Source organism: Pipistrellus kuhlii, unplaced genomic scaffold (assembly GCF_014108245.1).
Source record: "Pipistrellus kuhlii isolate mPipKuh1 unplaced genomic scaffold, mPipKuh1.p scaffold_m20_p_15, whole genome shotgun sequence".
NCBI classification, from domain to species: Eukaryota; Metazoa; Chordata; class Mammalia; order Chiroptera; family Vespertilionidae; genus Pipistrellus; species Pipistrellus kuhlii.
The window spans coordinates 18,889,904-18,908,515 of NW_023425460.1; the positions used below are offsets into that span (position 1 = coordinate 18,889,904).

The 18,612-nt window shown below is 42.0% G+C and overlaps 1 protein-coding gene across 5 annotated transcripts in view; it reads right to left on the reverse strand.

Moving 5' to 3' along the window:
* The window catches only part of BICC1 (BicC family RNA binding protein 1), a 223,900-nt gene that overhangs the window by 92,694 nt on the left and 112,594 nt on the right, over positions 1 to 18,612 (reverse strand). For all 5 annotated transcript variants that reach the window (XM_045581860.1, XM_045581859.1, XM_036438416.2 and 2 more), the window contains exon 3: positions 1,864 to 1,933. In XM_045581860.1, the coding sequence (XP_045437816.1) occupies positions 1,864 to 1,933 (70 nt within the window). The remainder of the gene's footprint in view (positions 1 to 1,863; positions 1,934 to 18,612) is intronic.

An 18,612-nucleotide genomic window follows, 5' to 3' on the forward strand; every position in this document is an offset into this window, starting at 1 on the left:
CTCAATCTCTTTCTTTTGGCACATTCTGCTCATCACACAGAATTTTGTGCATTCGTATCACTTCATAAATAATAATAAAAAATATATAATGTGGTCTTTAGACATAGGCCTGAGGAGATCAATTCTTAGAAACAATTCCCGAAGTTAACATTAATCATGTGGAAGTGACGCTAACTGCCCTCAAATGTACTGCTAAAATAGTCTTACTGGTATTTCCGAAGCAAAAATATATAATCAAAATGTGGAAGATGGTCGGCCATTCTGAATGGGGTGTGTCAATACTAGAAACTAATCTAAAACATTAACCTAACCTATTCATCTCCATCATTATCTAAAATCTCCAAACCTGTCACCACATTTTTTTGAATAAAAAAAAAAATTAATCAAGTCTCAGTTTTCAATAATGGTGAGGGGGGAAGCAAGAGAATAAACCATTCAAAATTGTCTGGAATTGCTTTAACATTCATGTTTCCTCGGGGGGTTTTCTATAGGCACTGAACAGATTACACTTTTATTAGGATAGTAATAAAGCTCATTTCATTCGTTAAGTAAAAATACCTAATAGAAAAACAGAATACAGTTGATGTTCAAATCCCATGTTGCTCAAGTGATGTAGAAGGCCAGGGGTTTTTAAGTGGCTGCAAACAACCAAATAAGTAGATAATAATGACCGTGTCTTCTTCTGCATAATGAAAATAAAACATCTCAACACATGGAAAATGAACTAAGAGTATATCCTATAGTACTTGGCAAATTCAAGGTTTATACAAAGTTATGGAATTATGCTGGGACTATTGAACACATCCGCTTCCCATTTCTTGCCACCATGATCACAAATAAGAACGTAACAAGATCAGAGTTTCTGTAGCATTCCAGTCCACTGAAGTCCAGCTAGCAACACTCATAACAACAATCGTAAAATAGTTTACATTCCTTGTGATGAGTAACTCTAATGAAATTGGTTTAAAAGAAGGCAATTGGACTAAAACAAGAAAGGAGACTGGGAAGTGTTGCAGCATCTAGCGGTCAGTTAGCAATAAGAGTCATCGGGAGAAGGGACAGCAAATACAAAACTAAACAACAACAAAAGCTAGACCACGAGGATAATGCTCAGCTCGCATTTTCCTTCGATGGTGCTTTCCATTATCTCCTCGTGACTACCTGCATCTCCCAATAAAGTATGCACAACAAAGTTTACTGAAACTAAGGTTATAATTTAAGAAGAAAAACTAACCATAAAAATATTATGCTGGCAGGTCACTTGAAAATACTACGTGAGCTTGAAAGAAAACGAAGGGTGCCCAGACTTTCATCTCTGACCATCCATGAAGCAGAGTGGAGGCCAGGTGAGGGAAATGCTCAGCCTAACAGAGAAATCTAAGCAGTTTTTCACTCTCTCTTAGGAGAAGAGGAGAAGAATCTGTTGAGGAGGAAAATCTAAGGTTCAAACCACCATTAGAAGGAGAAAACATTCAGTATTAAATCTGTGTGGTTCATAAATAAGACCTCTAGTTAAGCAAGAAGACTAACATGTACATATTGAGGGTTTATAGACTGAAAATACGTTATTACACATGGAGTGTTACTATGATTCATAGCTATCAAATAAACAGACACCCTGGAAACGTAGGTTGCTATACTATCTTCTTATTATAAGAAAATGCTTTAAAAATATTTTTTTTCTGTTGTTAGATAAAAGGCTGTACTTTACTTTTAATTATGATAAACCTCCCAAACTACTGCTACTTGACAAATATTTGGGGACAAATGTGATAAAGGTTAAGGGTAATTTTCTCCCTGGACAACTTGGAGTAGTCCCAAGTTCCTTTCAAACTACCAATTTCCCCGTCTCTCACAATTTACCTTTCTTGGACTTGGCTCCAATCTTCAGCTTTGACGGCCAGGCAATCTGTGTATTTGTTTCCTCCATGATCTGCAACAAAAATTGAGAAATACTGATTCAATTAAGAACTCGTGTTTACAGATAAGATTTTCTAATAAAGAAAGATCATTTTCAAGTCTTTAGGCTCATGTAGATATATCAAAATGATCTCATTTTAAAGCAATGCCAAACACACACACACACACACACACACACACACAAAAAAAAAAAAAAAAAAAAAAAAAAACTTGGGGGAGGGTAGGGAGAAGAGATGCATTTTATAAGCGTTTCATCTATCAGAAATATTCAAGTATATTTTGTGATTCCCAGTGTTTCTCTCCATGGTGCTCCATGATGTTAACATAAAGACAAGACCAAAAAGTACATGAACAAGCAATTAACCCAACTTGTTGCCAGAACAGTCAGAAATGCTTGGGCTGAATAAAATTCCCCAAAAACAATCGCCAATGGATTGCAACACATCAAACATAATCCTTGTAATACAAAACTATGTGGGTTAGGTTGTTCTAAATGAAGATTTTTTTTGGGGGGGGAGGGGAGGGGGGAAGTAAATAACTTGCTTTGAGCACATTTGTATTGCATTAAAACTCATGAAAAGCCTCTAAACATGACATCACGGCATAAAGCTACATTCCCGTCATTTTTGCCTGGACTAGAATGGCATTTTTGCAATAGTTCTTTCTCACTTACTTGCAGCCAGCACTGGCCAGGAGGCCCCAAGACCCAACCTTGTGAAACTGCTGTAACACAAACACAAGTGAGGGAAGAAAGACTGCCGCCCGGAGGACGGAGACAGTAAGCAAAGAATGAGTCACCAAATATGTGTATCTTTTTATCTTCTCTGCTTTTATCACATGACTTAGACAAGTGTTTACTTCTGTACCATGAATATAGGATGCACCTAACTGCACAGCAAATAACTAAGCAAACTGGCAAAAAAAAAAAAAAAAAAAAAAAAAAAAAAAAAGTGGTTACATTAATCACTTACATTAGAATAGGGTGCTTACTTTTTAATACAGATTTAGAGTTAACGAAACAAACTGATGGTAAAGACATAATGAAACACATTAACGGTCCAATTATTTAAAAGTGCCTCTTGCCCTAGCTGATTTGGCTCAATGGATGAGCGTCAGCCTGCAGACTGAAGAGTTCCAGGTTTGATTCCAGCCAAGGGCACTTGCCTGGATTACGGGCTCGGTCCCCAATAGGGAGTATGCAGGAGGCAGCCAATCAATGATTCTCTCTCATCATTGATGTTTTTATCTCTCTCTCCCTCTTCCTTCTTCTCTAAAATAAATAAAATATATTTAAAAGTGCCTCTTCGCTCTCAGTATCAGTTACAACAGGGCAGAAGGCTAGATGGTTAACATGTTAATGTGTGTCTTACTTCATTTGATCCCCTTTATCACAGCATAAAAAGCCTTTCAGCAGCTGCTTCAGTCTGGCATTTTGTCTATCCATCCCAACGTTTTTTTGTTCTTCAACGTGAGCCAGTATTTTTAAATCGGGGAATTTCCCATACAAATTCTGATTTCTGGTTCTCTGTAAAACTTGGCAGATTTAGCACCTGCAGCCCTCATCCCGACATGGTCACTCTTGGCCTGCCTGGGGGACCAGATGCCCTCTCTGGCCAGGCCCAGAAGGCACCAGCTGCCCTCCAGACCCACAGCTACAAATAAGACACAATTCCTGGTTCCCACAAGCTTACAGTCAAGTCAGGGACACAAACAAACAAAAAATGCAATTGCCTGACAATGGGCTAGAACAGCTCACAGCTCCTGCCTTGAAAGTTCAGGCCAGGGGATGGTTATAATAAAGGGTTCCCCAAAATATAATTTGCAAAATTACTCAAGTCCTGAAAGTCAAGGACAGGTAAATTTATGAATGTGTACATTAGTCCCCACATGAGCATGAAGACCAAATAAGGAAGGCCTTCTCATTGGTTACATGTTAGTTCCAGCTACTATACATACATGTATTTTCAAAGTGACTAAAATTAGACTCAGAATTTTCCTGTTAGCTAAGAGACCTAAAGAGGGAAAATGAAAAAATGAGATCCTGCTATAATTTTGGTAGGAGAGCAGTAAGAAAATAATCTATATACTTCCCTTTTTGCTGAATTAAGTAATTTGACCATTTAATCCAGTAATTTATGCCGGGTGTCATCATTATTCCTATATAATGAAACACTAATATGCAAATGGGCCGAATGGCGGAACAACTAGTCGCTATGACACGCACTGACCACTAGGGGACAGGCACTCAGCACAGGAGCTAACCCCTTGGTGGTCAGTGCACTCCACAGGGGGAGTGCCGCACAGCCAGAAGTTGGGCTCACAGCTGGCGAGCACAGCAGCAGTGACAGGAGCCTCTCCCACCTCTGTGGCAGCACTAAGGACCCCTCGGGGGATGTCCACCTGCCCATAGGGAGCGTGCCTAAGCTGGCAGCTGGACATCCCGAGGGGTCCCTGACTGCAAGAGGGCGAAGGCCGGGCTGAGGGCTCCCTCCTCCCCCCGCCAGTGCATGAAGGTTGTGCACTGTACCTCTAGTAACACTATAACAGTGTTATAGTGTTACTAGCACCCTGACACCATATGCTTGGAAGATACAACTTTCTGAAATCTTAATCGTGTGCAGAACTTCGGAGCAATCACCTACACGTGACCTTTTTTTTTTTTTTTTTTTTTTTTTAATATCACTAGAAGCTTCATCACGGGGAAGACTGTGCCAGAGACTGTATCGTACTAGCAGGTAAAGGGCATCAAGTCAAAATGCCAACTCCATACCCTCCAGTAAGCCTCACATGGGTCCAGTGTCCGCTATACATGAGGTGGTGGCGCACGGAAAGATTCACTTTCAACCTACCCACAAGCAGCACTGCCTGGGAGTGGAAGAAAGGCGACCCCAAGCTTACGACCCCTGAGTATAAAAACAGAGTTCGATCTGTTATTATTCCACATGATCTCCAAAGTCCTATGAGCTGCAGTAAATGTCACACCTTTTACAGAAAACAAATGACTTGTTATTGGAATCTGGCACCTGTAGCTGACCTGTCCTATGTAACTAGTAAAGGGCAACTCCAATAGATACCATTTGTGGCTGCCAACACCGACCACACCAGTCACCCATGAGGCTCCTTGTCGGCCCCTCGCACGATCGTTCACCGCTGTGTGCCAGGTAGCTGATACGGGCAGGCGGTTCCAGAGGCAAGTACCTGGGCCGCTTCCTGGCAAGTACCTGTGGTCGACCTCACTTTCCTCCTCTGTACAATTAGCTGTAGAGTGGCCGTGGGGTTTAAAAGCAAGCATGTGGGAAACCCACGCACAGGGTGCGGCACACGGGGATGCTGGGTAATCTGAGCCCTGCGTTAAGGACATGTTGATGCCTTTGGGGCAGGCACTGTTCTGGACACCAGGATCAGCAAAACAGACGGTGCTGGAGGAGGAGGCACAATTCTCCACTGGGATGTGTGGCGGCAGGCCGGCCCAGGTAGCCCAGTCCGAAGCTGGGATGCGGGAAGAGGGGGAGGAGGCATGTCCACTGGTAGAAGTTAGAGAAGGGGGGTGGGGGGGGAGTAGGACGGTGCAGAAGCAGAAATGGCACCAAACAAGTCAGAAAGCTAGTGACTGATCATCATGACAAATAGGGAGGAGAATCAAGATAGACAGGGGAACTGGAAAAGGTGAGGTCACAAAGCTGTGGCTGACATCATAGAAGCCATAAAACCTCTAAGAGGAAAATGACTACCTTTATGTCTCAGAAAAAGAAAAAAGTCCTCAAGTTCCAAAGTTCCCAGCTAGTTTGTTTTTCTAAACTTATTATGGCCTCCATTTCCACCTTCACAAAACCCAAGTTCAAAGAACTACTAAACATTAAATCCCACCTTAAAATACTTGACTTTCATTTTAATATAGTTCTGGATGCTGTCCATTAATAAGGCAGCGAAGGAACCAAGGTCAGAGATAAACCTGGGATTTCCCTGAGGGGCAAGAAGGACCTGGGAAGCTTATAGGCGAGTTCCATATATTTTTTAAAAGATGCCCAGGGCTTCCAGACAACCCCAACCTAAGTGCTTACTTATTCCATTTCAAAGAGGCAGTGTTGAGTTGGACAAGAGCTTTGGTGTGGACACCGGTGGTACAGGCCATGCGCAGCCTGGGTGGTGGAGGTAACACATTCCTGGGTGCCTAAAGCTCAGCGCTTTGAGCGCTTTGAGGAAGGAGACAAGCAGGGACGAACTATGACAGGAGCAGCTGGTAGCCTCCTACCATCTTCACAAAGCCCAGCAGGTTTAAGGAAAAGGAGACTTTTTTCTTTTTAATCATGAAAATTGGGACATTGAAACAAGTTAATTTTATGGATCATATAATGGATGAAAACACTGACACCTCTCAGGAGGATGGCATACATTTTCCACAAACCAAATAACTCTTGCACAAAACCTCACAAGGAAATCGCTTCCCAGGAACCCATGCTCTGCCCTAGTTCTCAAACAGGTCAGGATAGTGCCCGAAGAGTTCGGTTTGAATTCAAAGAATAATTTAATTAAGTGGCCCGCTCTGACCAACCCCTTTCCAAAAAATAAGATGCTGATGCATGTCTGCTGTATGAAACACGAACTGAAAGTTGGGAAACACGCTGAAAATGACTAGTGCTGCCTTGAGGCACTGAGCTATAAATACCAAGATGTCAGTTAAGCTCAGGAATGCCTAGGAATGCAGAGCCATAAAACCTCTGAGAAGAAAATGACTACCTTCTGCCTCTGGGGGGAAAAAATCTAAACTCAGTCCTCACTGGTTGTTTTCTGGTTTTTATTTCAATCTAATTATTGTCCTGGTTTTCACTTTCACAAAGTCAAAACTCAAAAGACAAATATCTGGCTTTGAATCATTTTCAAAAACCATGCAATGACACCTTAAATATTTTAAAGACCTGTTCTAACTCTTAATTCTGGATGCTGTATGATAATGTCATTTCAAATAGGTCAGTTCCAACTTCTGGACATCTTCTCTGTCAAAAGAATATTTTCTCAATGCTGCTGATTTATCTAAGATTCTTTAGCTGCTCTCTTATGTCACAAGGAGACTTTGGAGAAGTCCATCCAAAAATATAACTACTTGAAAAATAACTATTTGCAATTTTTGTTGTAAAGACTTACTATACTCATTACTTTTGGGGGATTAAAAATTGAAATGTAACTTAATTCTTATGCTAATCTCAGATCTGATTATTAGAAAATATTTACAGTAACAGAAGTATTTAGTTGAGGAATATCAATTTTGAAATATATGAAGCAATTAAAATTAAGATGGTTGATATTATAAAGAATATATATTTTTACAGTTCATCTTTATTTTTATTTTTTAATATATTTTATTGATTTTTTTTTGCCCCCCTCCTTCCCTCCCACACATCCCCTCCCTCCCCAGAGTTTTGTGTCCATTGGTTGTACTTATATGCATGTATAAAAGTCCTTCGGTTGATCTATTATCTCTCCCAGATCTTCCTCCCCTCCCCGCTGTAATTTGACAGTCTACTTGTTGATATACTGTCTCTATATCTATCTTTTGGTTCATCAGTTTATAATGTTCTTTATCATCCACAAATGAGGTCATTGGTGTTTCTCTTTCATTGATTGGCTTATTTCACTCAGCATGATGTTCTCCAATTCCATCCAGGTTGCTGCAAATAATGAGAATTCCTTCTTTTTTATGGCAGCATAGTATTCCATTGTGTAGATGTACCATGGTTTTTGGATCCAATCATCTGCTGACGGGCACCTAGGCTTTACAGTTCATCTTTAAAGGTTACTTTTTCATCATACAAAATCTGATGAAGACAGTTCGCTATGGCTATTTAACAGTTTTGGAAACTAGAGTCATCTTAACTTTCTAATTTATATTTGCATCTCATAAACAGGGAGTGATGTTGTCTAATTAAAGAGTAATAGCACTGGTTTTTTCGTATTAAAAATGTGGTTAATAAACATGGAATCCTATGCTCCTGTTTTGGTTTTAGTTTCTGTGAGGTATAATGCAGGGGAGAGGTGGAAACAGAGGGAAATCTACACTAATAAAAGAACAAAATGTTAATTAACCGTACTTTCTCGACGCCCACCAGCCAATCAGAAGTGAGTATGCAAATTAACCCAACAAAGATAGTGGGTTAATTGGCATACACAGGCACCAAGCGGCAGGGAGTGGGGCAGAATGCTTATGTCATTGCCATGGTGACAATGCAGGCGTTCCGCACCACCCCAGCCTCTCTGGGCCTCTGGGCAGCATGGGAAGGCAGAAAGGCAGCTCCAGGTCGGAGCGAAAAGGCGGCTCCCACCAGAGCAAGAGGCAGTACCGGCAGCCAGCGGAAGGAAGGCCCATTCTTGCAAGAATCTTCATTCATGGAGCCTCTAGTCTATGCACATAAAAGGCTAATATGCAAAGTGTCCCCATGGGAGTTCAACCGAGAGACCAGGAGTTCTATTGCTTGCTATGATGTGCACTGACCACTGGGGGCAGCGTGTAACGAAGGAAGGCCCAGACCAGCAGCCAGAAGGCCCTAATTGGCCGTGATCACCAGCCAGGCCTAGGGACCCTAACCGTGCATGAATTTTATGCACCAGGTCTCTAGTGTTTACATAAGCTGGAATTTAAAATTTTTTAACTGGAATAAAGGTATGTTAGTTATTGAAAAAAGTTTCAACACAGATTTACATGGAATTATTGTATAATTTTTAAATAATTTATAAATAATTTCTCTTTCCAAAACTAGGAAAAAAATAAAGCAAGTAAAATCAAATCAAATTGTACATCTAGTTTTATCCATAATAGAAAAGAATTCCACTTACAGTCATCAATACTCAAGTCATGGATTTTTTTCCATCTCCAACAAATTCCAGATTAGCAGACCATGCAGAAAGAGAATATATCTACCAGTGCTCACTACACTACACATCTTGCAAGTCTGGAGCAATTTTAGGATAATATTTTACAGATGAAGGAAACCTTTGCCAAACCATCAACATTGTACTAACGTGCTTGTTCCACCAAATTCTTCAATTCAGACGTAAAGTTAAAAATCCACAGGTAAGTAATCAGCATCTCAGTTCAACCCAAAACATGTCTATTTATGCTGACTTTACTTGAAGCATTTATTCTTGGATCAGGAAAAGAACGCCAGAGCCCTCTAACTTGACATTTATACTCGTCTAAACCATTGAAAATTCATCATTCAAAATGGCTACCAGCTGGGCGCCATCTGCAGCCCACTTCTCCCAAAGTCCAACCCATTTGCGCTCTATTTTCCTTGTATCAATAGAGAAGCAAGGAGGCTGTTTAAAGTTCCTTCTTGTACTAATGGGATGTGAGTCAATGTGCTGCCTTTCACCTTGAAGGAAGCTAAGTGAGAAGAGAGCCAACTGGAAAACATTGGAAAATGGTGCTGGGAAAGCAGAAAACTTCTCTCAGGGGAGGGTGTCTAAAAACTGAGGATGTTTATTTTGCTGAAACATTAAAGGATATCTGGCGTATTTCATTTTAAATCTAAGAAATGCATCTCAATGATTCGGTTATGTGTCGCCTCCAGACTATTCCTCACCTTTACCTTGCACAGTTTTCATAGCCATGTCCTGTGTGCTCTTCACACTAATCTTATAAATCAGATGGGTGACACCTATCTTACAGATGAGGAAAATAGGTCTCAAAGAAGTGAAGCAAGTGCCTAGGTGTGTGTCAAAGTCCAGCTAGAATCTAAGTCACAGAACTCTCTAGAGGGAGTCTTTTCTATCTCATTGGCTTATGAAGGAAGTGGAAGGCACCCAAACTCATGGGGAGGTCGCTGTGAACGCTTGACTGCCCAGAAACTCGGCCATGAACACCAAAGTAAGTGAGCAAAGTAGACGCCCTCAGCACTCTCTGGTTAGTGACCCACAGTTGGCCCCAGAATGGTTCAAGCCAGGGAGGTATCCCCATCCCCATGCACATAGGGAGATCTGAGAGAAGCATTTTGGTTGTCACAGTGACACAAAAGGGGTCACACTGGCACTCAGTGGCCAGGGCTACAGATGCTGCATTCCCAATCAAGGGAAGGACAAACTATTCAAGGCATCCTGGCTGTGCACAGTTCTAATGCGCATGAATTATAGTTACCTCAGCTTCGTTACCACCACCAATACCTCAACAACACAAGCTTGCATTCCAGGTACCCAAGTACCTTAATCGTGAGCACCTACATCAAACACAAATTCTGCTACCAGCTCGTCAGTACCCACACCACTACGTTTATCACAGATGCTCGCCCTGATCTGTGACCATTCACACTGCTTTTTTCAAAGCCTGTTGGTGCAAACTCACTGCACATCTGCAATCAGTTCCTACACAGACAGCAAAGCAAGGAGTTGTGCTGACTTCTTGTCTCCCAGTGATAAAACCGGGGACATACTTCACACATGCATGACTAAAAGTGGAAACCGGCCAACAGAGATAAAAGTGCAAAAAAGAAACACGCCAAAAAAAAAAAAAATATGATACTGCTGGAGTGACATTTGAATCGAATGTCAATGGGTATAAAATCAACAGCTGCCCATGGGAATGTTGACACTGTGGCTCTTTGAGAGACTCAGGATATGCAGCCAAGGGAATTTCGGTGAAGACAAACTTATCGACATCAATAACAAAAGTGGCTACGAGTCCCACGGGGATTGCTGCTGGCAAACAAACAACTTCACATTAAAGAGATTCTAGGAGATATTTCACAACTCTGAAAGTACAAAGGATGAAATGCTGGAATCTGCTCCAGACTTATGATTATGACAATTCACTAAGGCAAGGGAAGATGGCCCCTCCTTATTGTGGCTTATACAACCCAGCACTGTTCCAACTATTCTTGACAAAGTCTTTAACAAAAATATGAAACACATCCTCTATTTCTTTTCTTTTTTTCTAATATATTTTATTGATTTTTTACAGAGAGGAAGGGAGAGAGATAGAGAGCTAAAAACGTCGATGAGAGAGAAACATCGACCAGCTGCCTCTTGCACTCCCCCTACCGGGGATGTGCCCGCAACCAACTTACATGCCCTTGATCGGAATCGAACCCGGGACCTTTCAGTCCGCAGACCGACGCTCTACCGCTGAGCCAAACTGGTTTCGGCAACATCCTCTATTTCTAATGTTTAAGCATAGTGCACCAAATATCAGTACATTATTTTTTCATCTCCCTATAGGTTTATGACTGCAATAAGAGAAATTTTCAATGTTTGGACCACAATATTTAAAGGTTGCAAGTCCATTTATCTTTCCATTGATTACTGAAAGCACTTTGCACAGTTTCAGCTTGCACTGTTTCTATGGCCCTATGCTGCCAGGCAAGGTGAGGACTACCTTTCCTACTGAGAATCACTGGTAAGGGTTTCAAACTGTCCCACACTATAGGCAGGCTTAGCTAATTTACTTCAAAGTTCAGAGAAATCCTACTGACCAAACAAAACCTAGTTCAAATGTGGAAACTCCTCCAACTTCCCCATCACTGCCCCCTTTCTCTCTAACCTCCCCAATCTCACTTCGCTGTGGCAATATTATAGTGTGTATTCCTTTGCCTTTTTTTCTTCTTCTTCTTACCAATAGCACCAATGAGTTGGGCTTCCGGTGGCCAACCACTGTATCTGTTCATTATCAACTGTTAGAATCTAGCACTTATAGTGTCAAGAAGCATGGTCCAAGTAAGTCATAGTGATGAAGGGACAACATGAAGGGGACAGAAGAGGCAACGATTACATAAGACTTTCCAATTACGTGGTACTTGCAATATCAGAGATCACAGCCGCTTCCTCTACAAAGTCTCCTTGTAACTCATTTGAAAAATGGCATTTTTGAGGAGTCTGCTTATCAGAAAAAAATGAATTGAGTAAATATTCATTAAATGAAAATAAATTCTAAATCATGATAGTAGTTTTCCCAGGGTATGTTTGCATTATAAAGGAGAAAGATGCTCTTCAACCAAAATGTCTAAAGTGTGTGTGTGTGTGTGTGTGTGTGTGTGTTCGGGGGGGGGGGGGGGGGTGAAGGGGAAGATGTGGAAAGCCAGAATCCCAAGTTCTGACATTTCTGCTCTAACACCTCTCCATTTAAAACATAAGCCAGGGACCTGGCCAGGTAGCTCAGTTGGTTAGAGCATCATCCTGATACGCCAAGAGTGTGGGTTCAGTCCCCGGTAAGGGCACATGTAAGAATCAACCAATGAGTGTAGTACATAAATAAGTGGAACAACAAATTGATGTCTGCCATCTCTGTCTCCGTACCTTTCTCTCTAAAATCAATAAACAGTCTAAAAAATTAGTCAGATTTTTATATTGTCTCCTGATTTCTAAACGTTGACATGTATTTCAATTATGTGATAAACACTTTCTGAGCCAAAGAAAGCTTGAACCCTACTTTTAGATCTGTGCTCCAAACCAAGGGGAGTTTTCATGGGGTTTGGGTGGGTGATTGGTCATGACCTACAATGTCAGTGACGAAACAGTTTCCTGACTCCCCTGGAACGTAAGAATCTGTGATTCTTAAGACTATTTCATTCTCCAAGGACCACTTTCTTGTAATTCCTTGGAAGAATTAATCAGATCTCTATTTGGTATCATGTGTGTTATGAAGAGAAGAAATACATTAAACTTGAACTATCAGAGTATAACTTGAACTGTATACTTAAAAAATGATTAAAATGGTAAATTTTATGTGTATTTTACCACAAATAATAAAAACAGGCAGACATGTGACCCAATTTGGGCTAAAGACAGGTAAGAAGGTGTCTGATGGAAGCATTTGAGAATGAAGCTTTCAGGCTCTCCTAAGAAATTTTCCGGAAAAGGTTTCCCTCTCCCACTCAGTATGAACAAAGGTGTGAACGGGGAGCCCTGCTGCCTTCTGTGGCCATGAGGAGCATCAGCTTGAAGATAATGCTGTCAACATGTAAGGCAGAGCTAAGTCAGGAAATATCTGCGGCCTGGAGAACATCCTGCAGCTTCCTGGTCACCCATCCCCGAAGCTCACTTACCTCCGCACTCTTCAGTAATGTGAGCCATACAGCCAGCCCAGGAGTAGGAACTGAAAACTGGAAGAATACACCTTCCAAAGCAGGTCTTCCTCCTGACTGCCATATTCTTCTCCAACATCGGTATTCAGAAGCTTGTCTCCTCCCCTCTCCTACAGCTTCTTCCTTATCACTCCTCACCACCCCACCACCCCACCTCCACTGCACAGACCCAGCGCTTCACTCTCCAAAGACCTGCTTCCATCCAGATAATTACCACTCGTGAGCACTTCCATAGGGGGCTGCACCACGGCAGGCGGCTCTTCCACCTTTTTCCCTACAAGTCATGGGCTCTGATGTTTCCCTCCCCTCACTCAGAAGTCCGCCAGTCCTTATTATCTCTTAAGTCAGGCACAAACTTCTTAGCCAAACATTTAGGACTGTCCATAACCAGGCCACAACTTAACCTTTTCAGTTTTACTTTTCCCCAGTCCCCTCTACTTTCATCTACATCACTCTCCACTATCCTATCCACATCCAATCCCCATCTTGTTTCATTCAAACTGTTCTATTATCCCATTGTCTCCTGCAGGTGAATTTCTATCCATTGCTCAATACCAATCATAAAGGTGACTTCAATATCCTCCCCCCTCCCGAATCAGATGCAATCTTTCCCTTCTTCGAGCTGCCACATGTGTCTCTCATGCCATTTATGTTATATCACTATTTTTTTAAATATATTTTTATTGTTTTTTTACAGAGAAGAAGGGAGGGAGATAGAGAGCTAGAAACGTCGATGAGAGAGAAACACCGACCAGCTGCCTCCTGCACAACCCCTACCGGGCTAGTTCGCTCTCCCTTCTTGAATATATAATCCTTAAGGGCAAAGTATGCAAGGCCTAATTACCGGGGAAGCTAAAATAAATAAATAAATAAATAAATAAATAAATAAATAAATAAACAAACAAACAAACCAACCTGCTACCCTCCTGATAATTCACAAATCACAGAGAAAATGCCTGGGCATTTCATTTGCAAGACAGTTGTAAGCTTCCAGGAGAACAGGCTCTTGTCCTTTGAGGTACCCAAAGGAAGACTCACTTTCTTTTTATAGGATCGTGCATCTCTATCAAGAGTCCCTGACTCATGTGTCTATAGGAGCCAGGGCTAGGAGCAATTAGGAATGAATGTGCTCAGTGTATGTTTTTCATTCAAATGCACATCCTGCAAAAGAAAAAATAGATACAAAAAAATTATTCATTTCCTGAATAAACACACCTCTCTTTTCTTGGAATCCACTGCCTCCCTCCCCCACATTTCCCCCTGGCCTGTCGACAGGGGTACAAGAACTATTTTGCTCCACCTGAGAAAACCCGCAGAACAGCTGCTGGGATAAATGGTATCTGACACTTGACCTCGGTGTCTGGGAAATAACTGGGAGTGGGAGGGGGTGCAGCCACCACGAGGGCGCCTGTCCCAGCCAAGGTCTCTATCGGTAACGCCAGCCAGCCTGCAGAAGCTGGCCCCAAGCAGCCAGCCTTTCAGATTTCTCAAGAGAAGCTACCAAATCAGAATGGTATGTAAAAATCTCCCTAATGTTACAATGCTGAAAGCCAAAAAATATATATTAAAAAAATAATAATCAATAATAAAATGCTGGAAGCTAAATAAATGTATTTCAAAATCACTACTCATATGACTACAATATGGCCTAAATGAAAAATGCTTGCATGCCAAATACAACCGGCAACCATTTGTTTGTCTGCTGTTTACCTGAGATAAGTTAAAAGAAAAAGCACAGCAGGAACGTGGTAATAACTCAAAAGAGCTGAGTACACGGTGCCTCTACCGGACTCAGGAAATCTTGTGCCCAGGCCTTCTATCACTAGCTGGGCTTGGGTCTTATCGGGAAGAAGAAACAGGATGCTGTACAGCCCAGCTCCCGACCTTGAAGCTGGGGTACTTAATGCGGAGGCCCAAGGCTAAAGGATGCTGGGAAGTGAGGCCAATTAAGCCTAACACAAGGTTGTATGTAAATCCCCTTGCTCATGGTAGGAATTTAAAAGCCACTAAACTTTCCTCAATTAATACCAAAACTTATTCCTTCCAAGAGGATGCCAGAAAGAAAAATAAAGTGTCACCCTGCTGAATTTGGCACAGCATGGTAGGAGACATCTACTGTACTCTCAGAGTGCTTTTCTGCAAAAGTAAATTTTAAATCTCTCTGATATAGGGGAGAAATATGGAGCTTATAAAAAGCTATGAATAATATTTAAAGAATGTATACATTTCAAAAATGAATTTACTTGACTATGAAAGTTTCCAAAGAAACGACTCTGGAGGCTTAAGGGCACTAATGATGTCACGGAGGAGACTTGGAAAGACACACGGGCAGATGCACAGGATTTCATTAATTTCATTAATAACGGTGCCAAATGGCGTTTGGCAACCTTTCAGATGTCTGCATGTGATGCTGAGAGTGAAAGTTTCAAAACAGTTTTTCCCTTGTGGTTTCTTAGGTTCTTAATTCACATCTCAAGGAGAATCCAACTTAAAACCACTAAAGTTTCCAAATTCCGGTTTCAAAAATATTAAGAGTCTCTTAATTCATCCTTAATTTCCAACACCTAAAAAGTGGCACATGATTACCCTCTTACAAAATAGGACCCGACGGTGGAATATACTTTTATATGTTGCGTTTATTTACCAAACAAGATGAATGGGAGACACTATGCTCAGCCAGGAGGAAACAATGATGGACAAAAACAGCTGGGGCCCTGCTCTCACCGGGCTCACAGTACAGTCAGGGAAACCATCAGCCGCAGAACCCTTATGAACAGATAATTCCAAAGCATAAGCAGATTCACGAAAGAATCTTACAAGTAGCAATGCCACCATCTGACAGGCAGAAGCCTTGTAGTCTGTTAAACAGAGGTGCTACCTTGAAAAGGTGAGCGCTACATGAAGCATAGTTACACCTCGGAGGCAGTCACACCAGGTCAGCATTCACTCGTTTACAATTACCACGTGCCAAATATGTGCCAGTCACTGTGGTGAACATTAGGCAAGTAAAACAGTTGATGATCACATCTACAATACACTGGGGAAAATGAACAAGTAAAAATAAAATAAACCTATTGGGGGAAATGAAGAAAAGGCAGGGGGGGAAAAATCATTTTTTTTTTTAAATATATTTTTACAGATTTCAGAGAGAGGAAGGGAGAGGGAAAGAGAGACTGAAACATCAATGATAAGAGAAAATCATTGATTGGCTGCCTCCTGCACTCCCCCTACAGGGGATCAAGCCCACAACCTGGGCATATGCCCTTGACCAGAATCAAACCCAAGACTTTTCGGTCTGCAGGCCGAAACTCTTTCCATTGAGCCAAACCGGATAGGGCAGAAATCATTTTTTTAAGGTGGGGGAGGAGTTAAAAGAAAACAGGATGTTTGGAGTTAGAAAAAGACAGGTTTACTTTACATTGGGTTGGATGATCTCTCTGAAGAAGGGTCACTTAAGCCAAGGCCTAAAGGTCACCAAGAAGATTGCAGGCAGAGAGCACAAAAGAGCATGGAGGCCCAAAGCATGAAGGAACTCGTGTGAAAAGACCCCAGTGGCAGGAGAAAGTGGCAACAGGTAAGGGGGCAAGGGAAGTAAGAACCAAGGTCATACAAAGGCTAGGAGGCCATGAAAAGGATGTTGTGGGGGCTAGATGGTGGCCAGATAGAACAGGTGAATGATAATGACAGTCTCCAGCAGGCTGAACCCCATTCAAGACAGACACAAGGCCAAGCAGACACTAACCGGGGGAGGGGGAGGAGGTTACATGATTCTCACTATCTGTCAACATCTAGAAGCAGGTTTGGGCACCAGAAGGCTCATCACGTGGAGGCCGGGTCTGGGCCTCATAGCCACCAGTTCAGATAAAAGAGCGGAAGGTGAGCACGTTGTCCTGTTTGTCAAAGGGGACATAGACGATGTGCAGGTTTACAGGTGCTGACCCCTCCCATCCACACATCCACCCCCCCCCCACACACACACACACTAGATTAATCATATCAGATGTGTCACTGTTGACATAAGCTGCAAGATTTGTAGGTGCCTAATCCACATTCCTGAACTGCTTTAAGGTATCTGGAAGTCACAGGTTCTTGGTTGCCACACTGAACTTCCTGGTGCCCCCCCACCCCACTTCCCACCCCCACCCTCTGCAGATCCCACCTAAGGAATGGACTGTGCCGGCTCATCATCAGCCACAGGAACAACGTCATAGGTTGAAGCTGTGCTTCCTCTTCCAGGCTGGCAGACAGGGCGAATGGTGACACGCGCGGGGATGCTGTGGCTGAGGACCAGAGGGAAGGCTTTTTGACAACAGGATCGACGTCACGTTGCTCGAAGCCTGGGTGAGTGACGGTGAAAATGCCCCCCTCCCCTGCAGCAGCAGGTGGAGAAGGAGGTAGAGAAGGAAGCCTTCCCTGTGGAGCCAACCTCTGCCCATCTTCCTCTCCTGGGCCCTTCTCTGGAGACCTGGTAATGAACGCCGAGCAGACCACAGGCCACACCTGCAGCCCTCGCTCCAATGGTCCTTTTCATTAAAACTTACCAACTGTGTGTTCAACACCAGCCACAAATTAAAATTCTCAGTATCAACTCTCATTCGTTTGTTCAACAGAGAGTTTATTATATGGCAAGCACAACTGCAGATACTATATTAGAAAAGAGTTTTCACTTAGTAGCACATGCATTTTAATTATACATCCATATACACTGCTTGGGAAACTATATTTTATTACTCACATTTAGCAGATGGGATTCTAACACATAATCTGGTGAATATTCCAAAGACAAGTAGCTTTCCCTACTATGCATGCTATCAGATTGGTCTTAACTGGACAAAACTTTTTTTCACAAGAGAAAGGTTTATTAATTCCTCCAGAAAACACCTGCACACTCTCTCTTTTCAGAGTCCCACCGCTGAAGTAAAGAAAAAAGAAGTAGCTAAGTGGGCCTAAGGCTTGTCTCAAGACTTCAGTTTCTGCATTCTTCTTTAGTCTGATCAGGGAAAATGCTGAACTAGGTACACCAATGTTACGAGAGGGAAGAGATATCTTGTTTTACAAGATGCTGGGTTCCTTAAGGGCCCAAAGCAAAGTGTTTTCAATACATGTGGTAAACCAACAGCAGAACTCCATGTCACCGATGAAACCGAGTTTTCACAAATAGGAGAATGCTGTGTTCCACACTCCATCCATTTAAACTGACGCAATCCTTGGACCATATGTTTGGTAAAAAGGCAAACGGAGTAGCGGAAAGCTCAAATGTGACCACTGGGATGCTTACTGGCTGAGAGGCCAAAGCACAATTTTGATTTTTATTTTATATATATATATATTTTTTTTTTTTTTTATATTTTTTTTTTTTTTTTTTTTTTTAACCAGGGTCAGACCTAAAGGTGAGATTCAGAATACTGTGAATTCATCTGGAAACAAATTGAGTGGAAAGTGTAAGTTTTAAACTTTATTGCTAGTTTCCCTTTCTTTTATAAGGTCATTCAGTGGGGATCAAAGCTTACCCAAGAGGAATTCACAGGAGAAAGGGCAAGAAACTGCTTTTTGTACAAATGGGGCTACCTGACCCGAGGCCACAATGCACTGACTGACATCTGAGCATCTAAAGATGGTGTAAAAC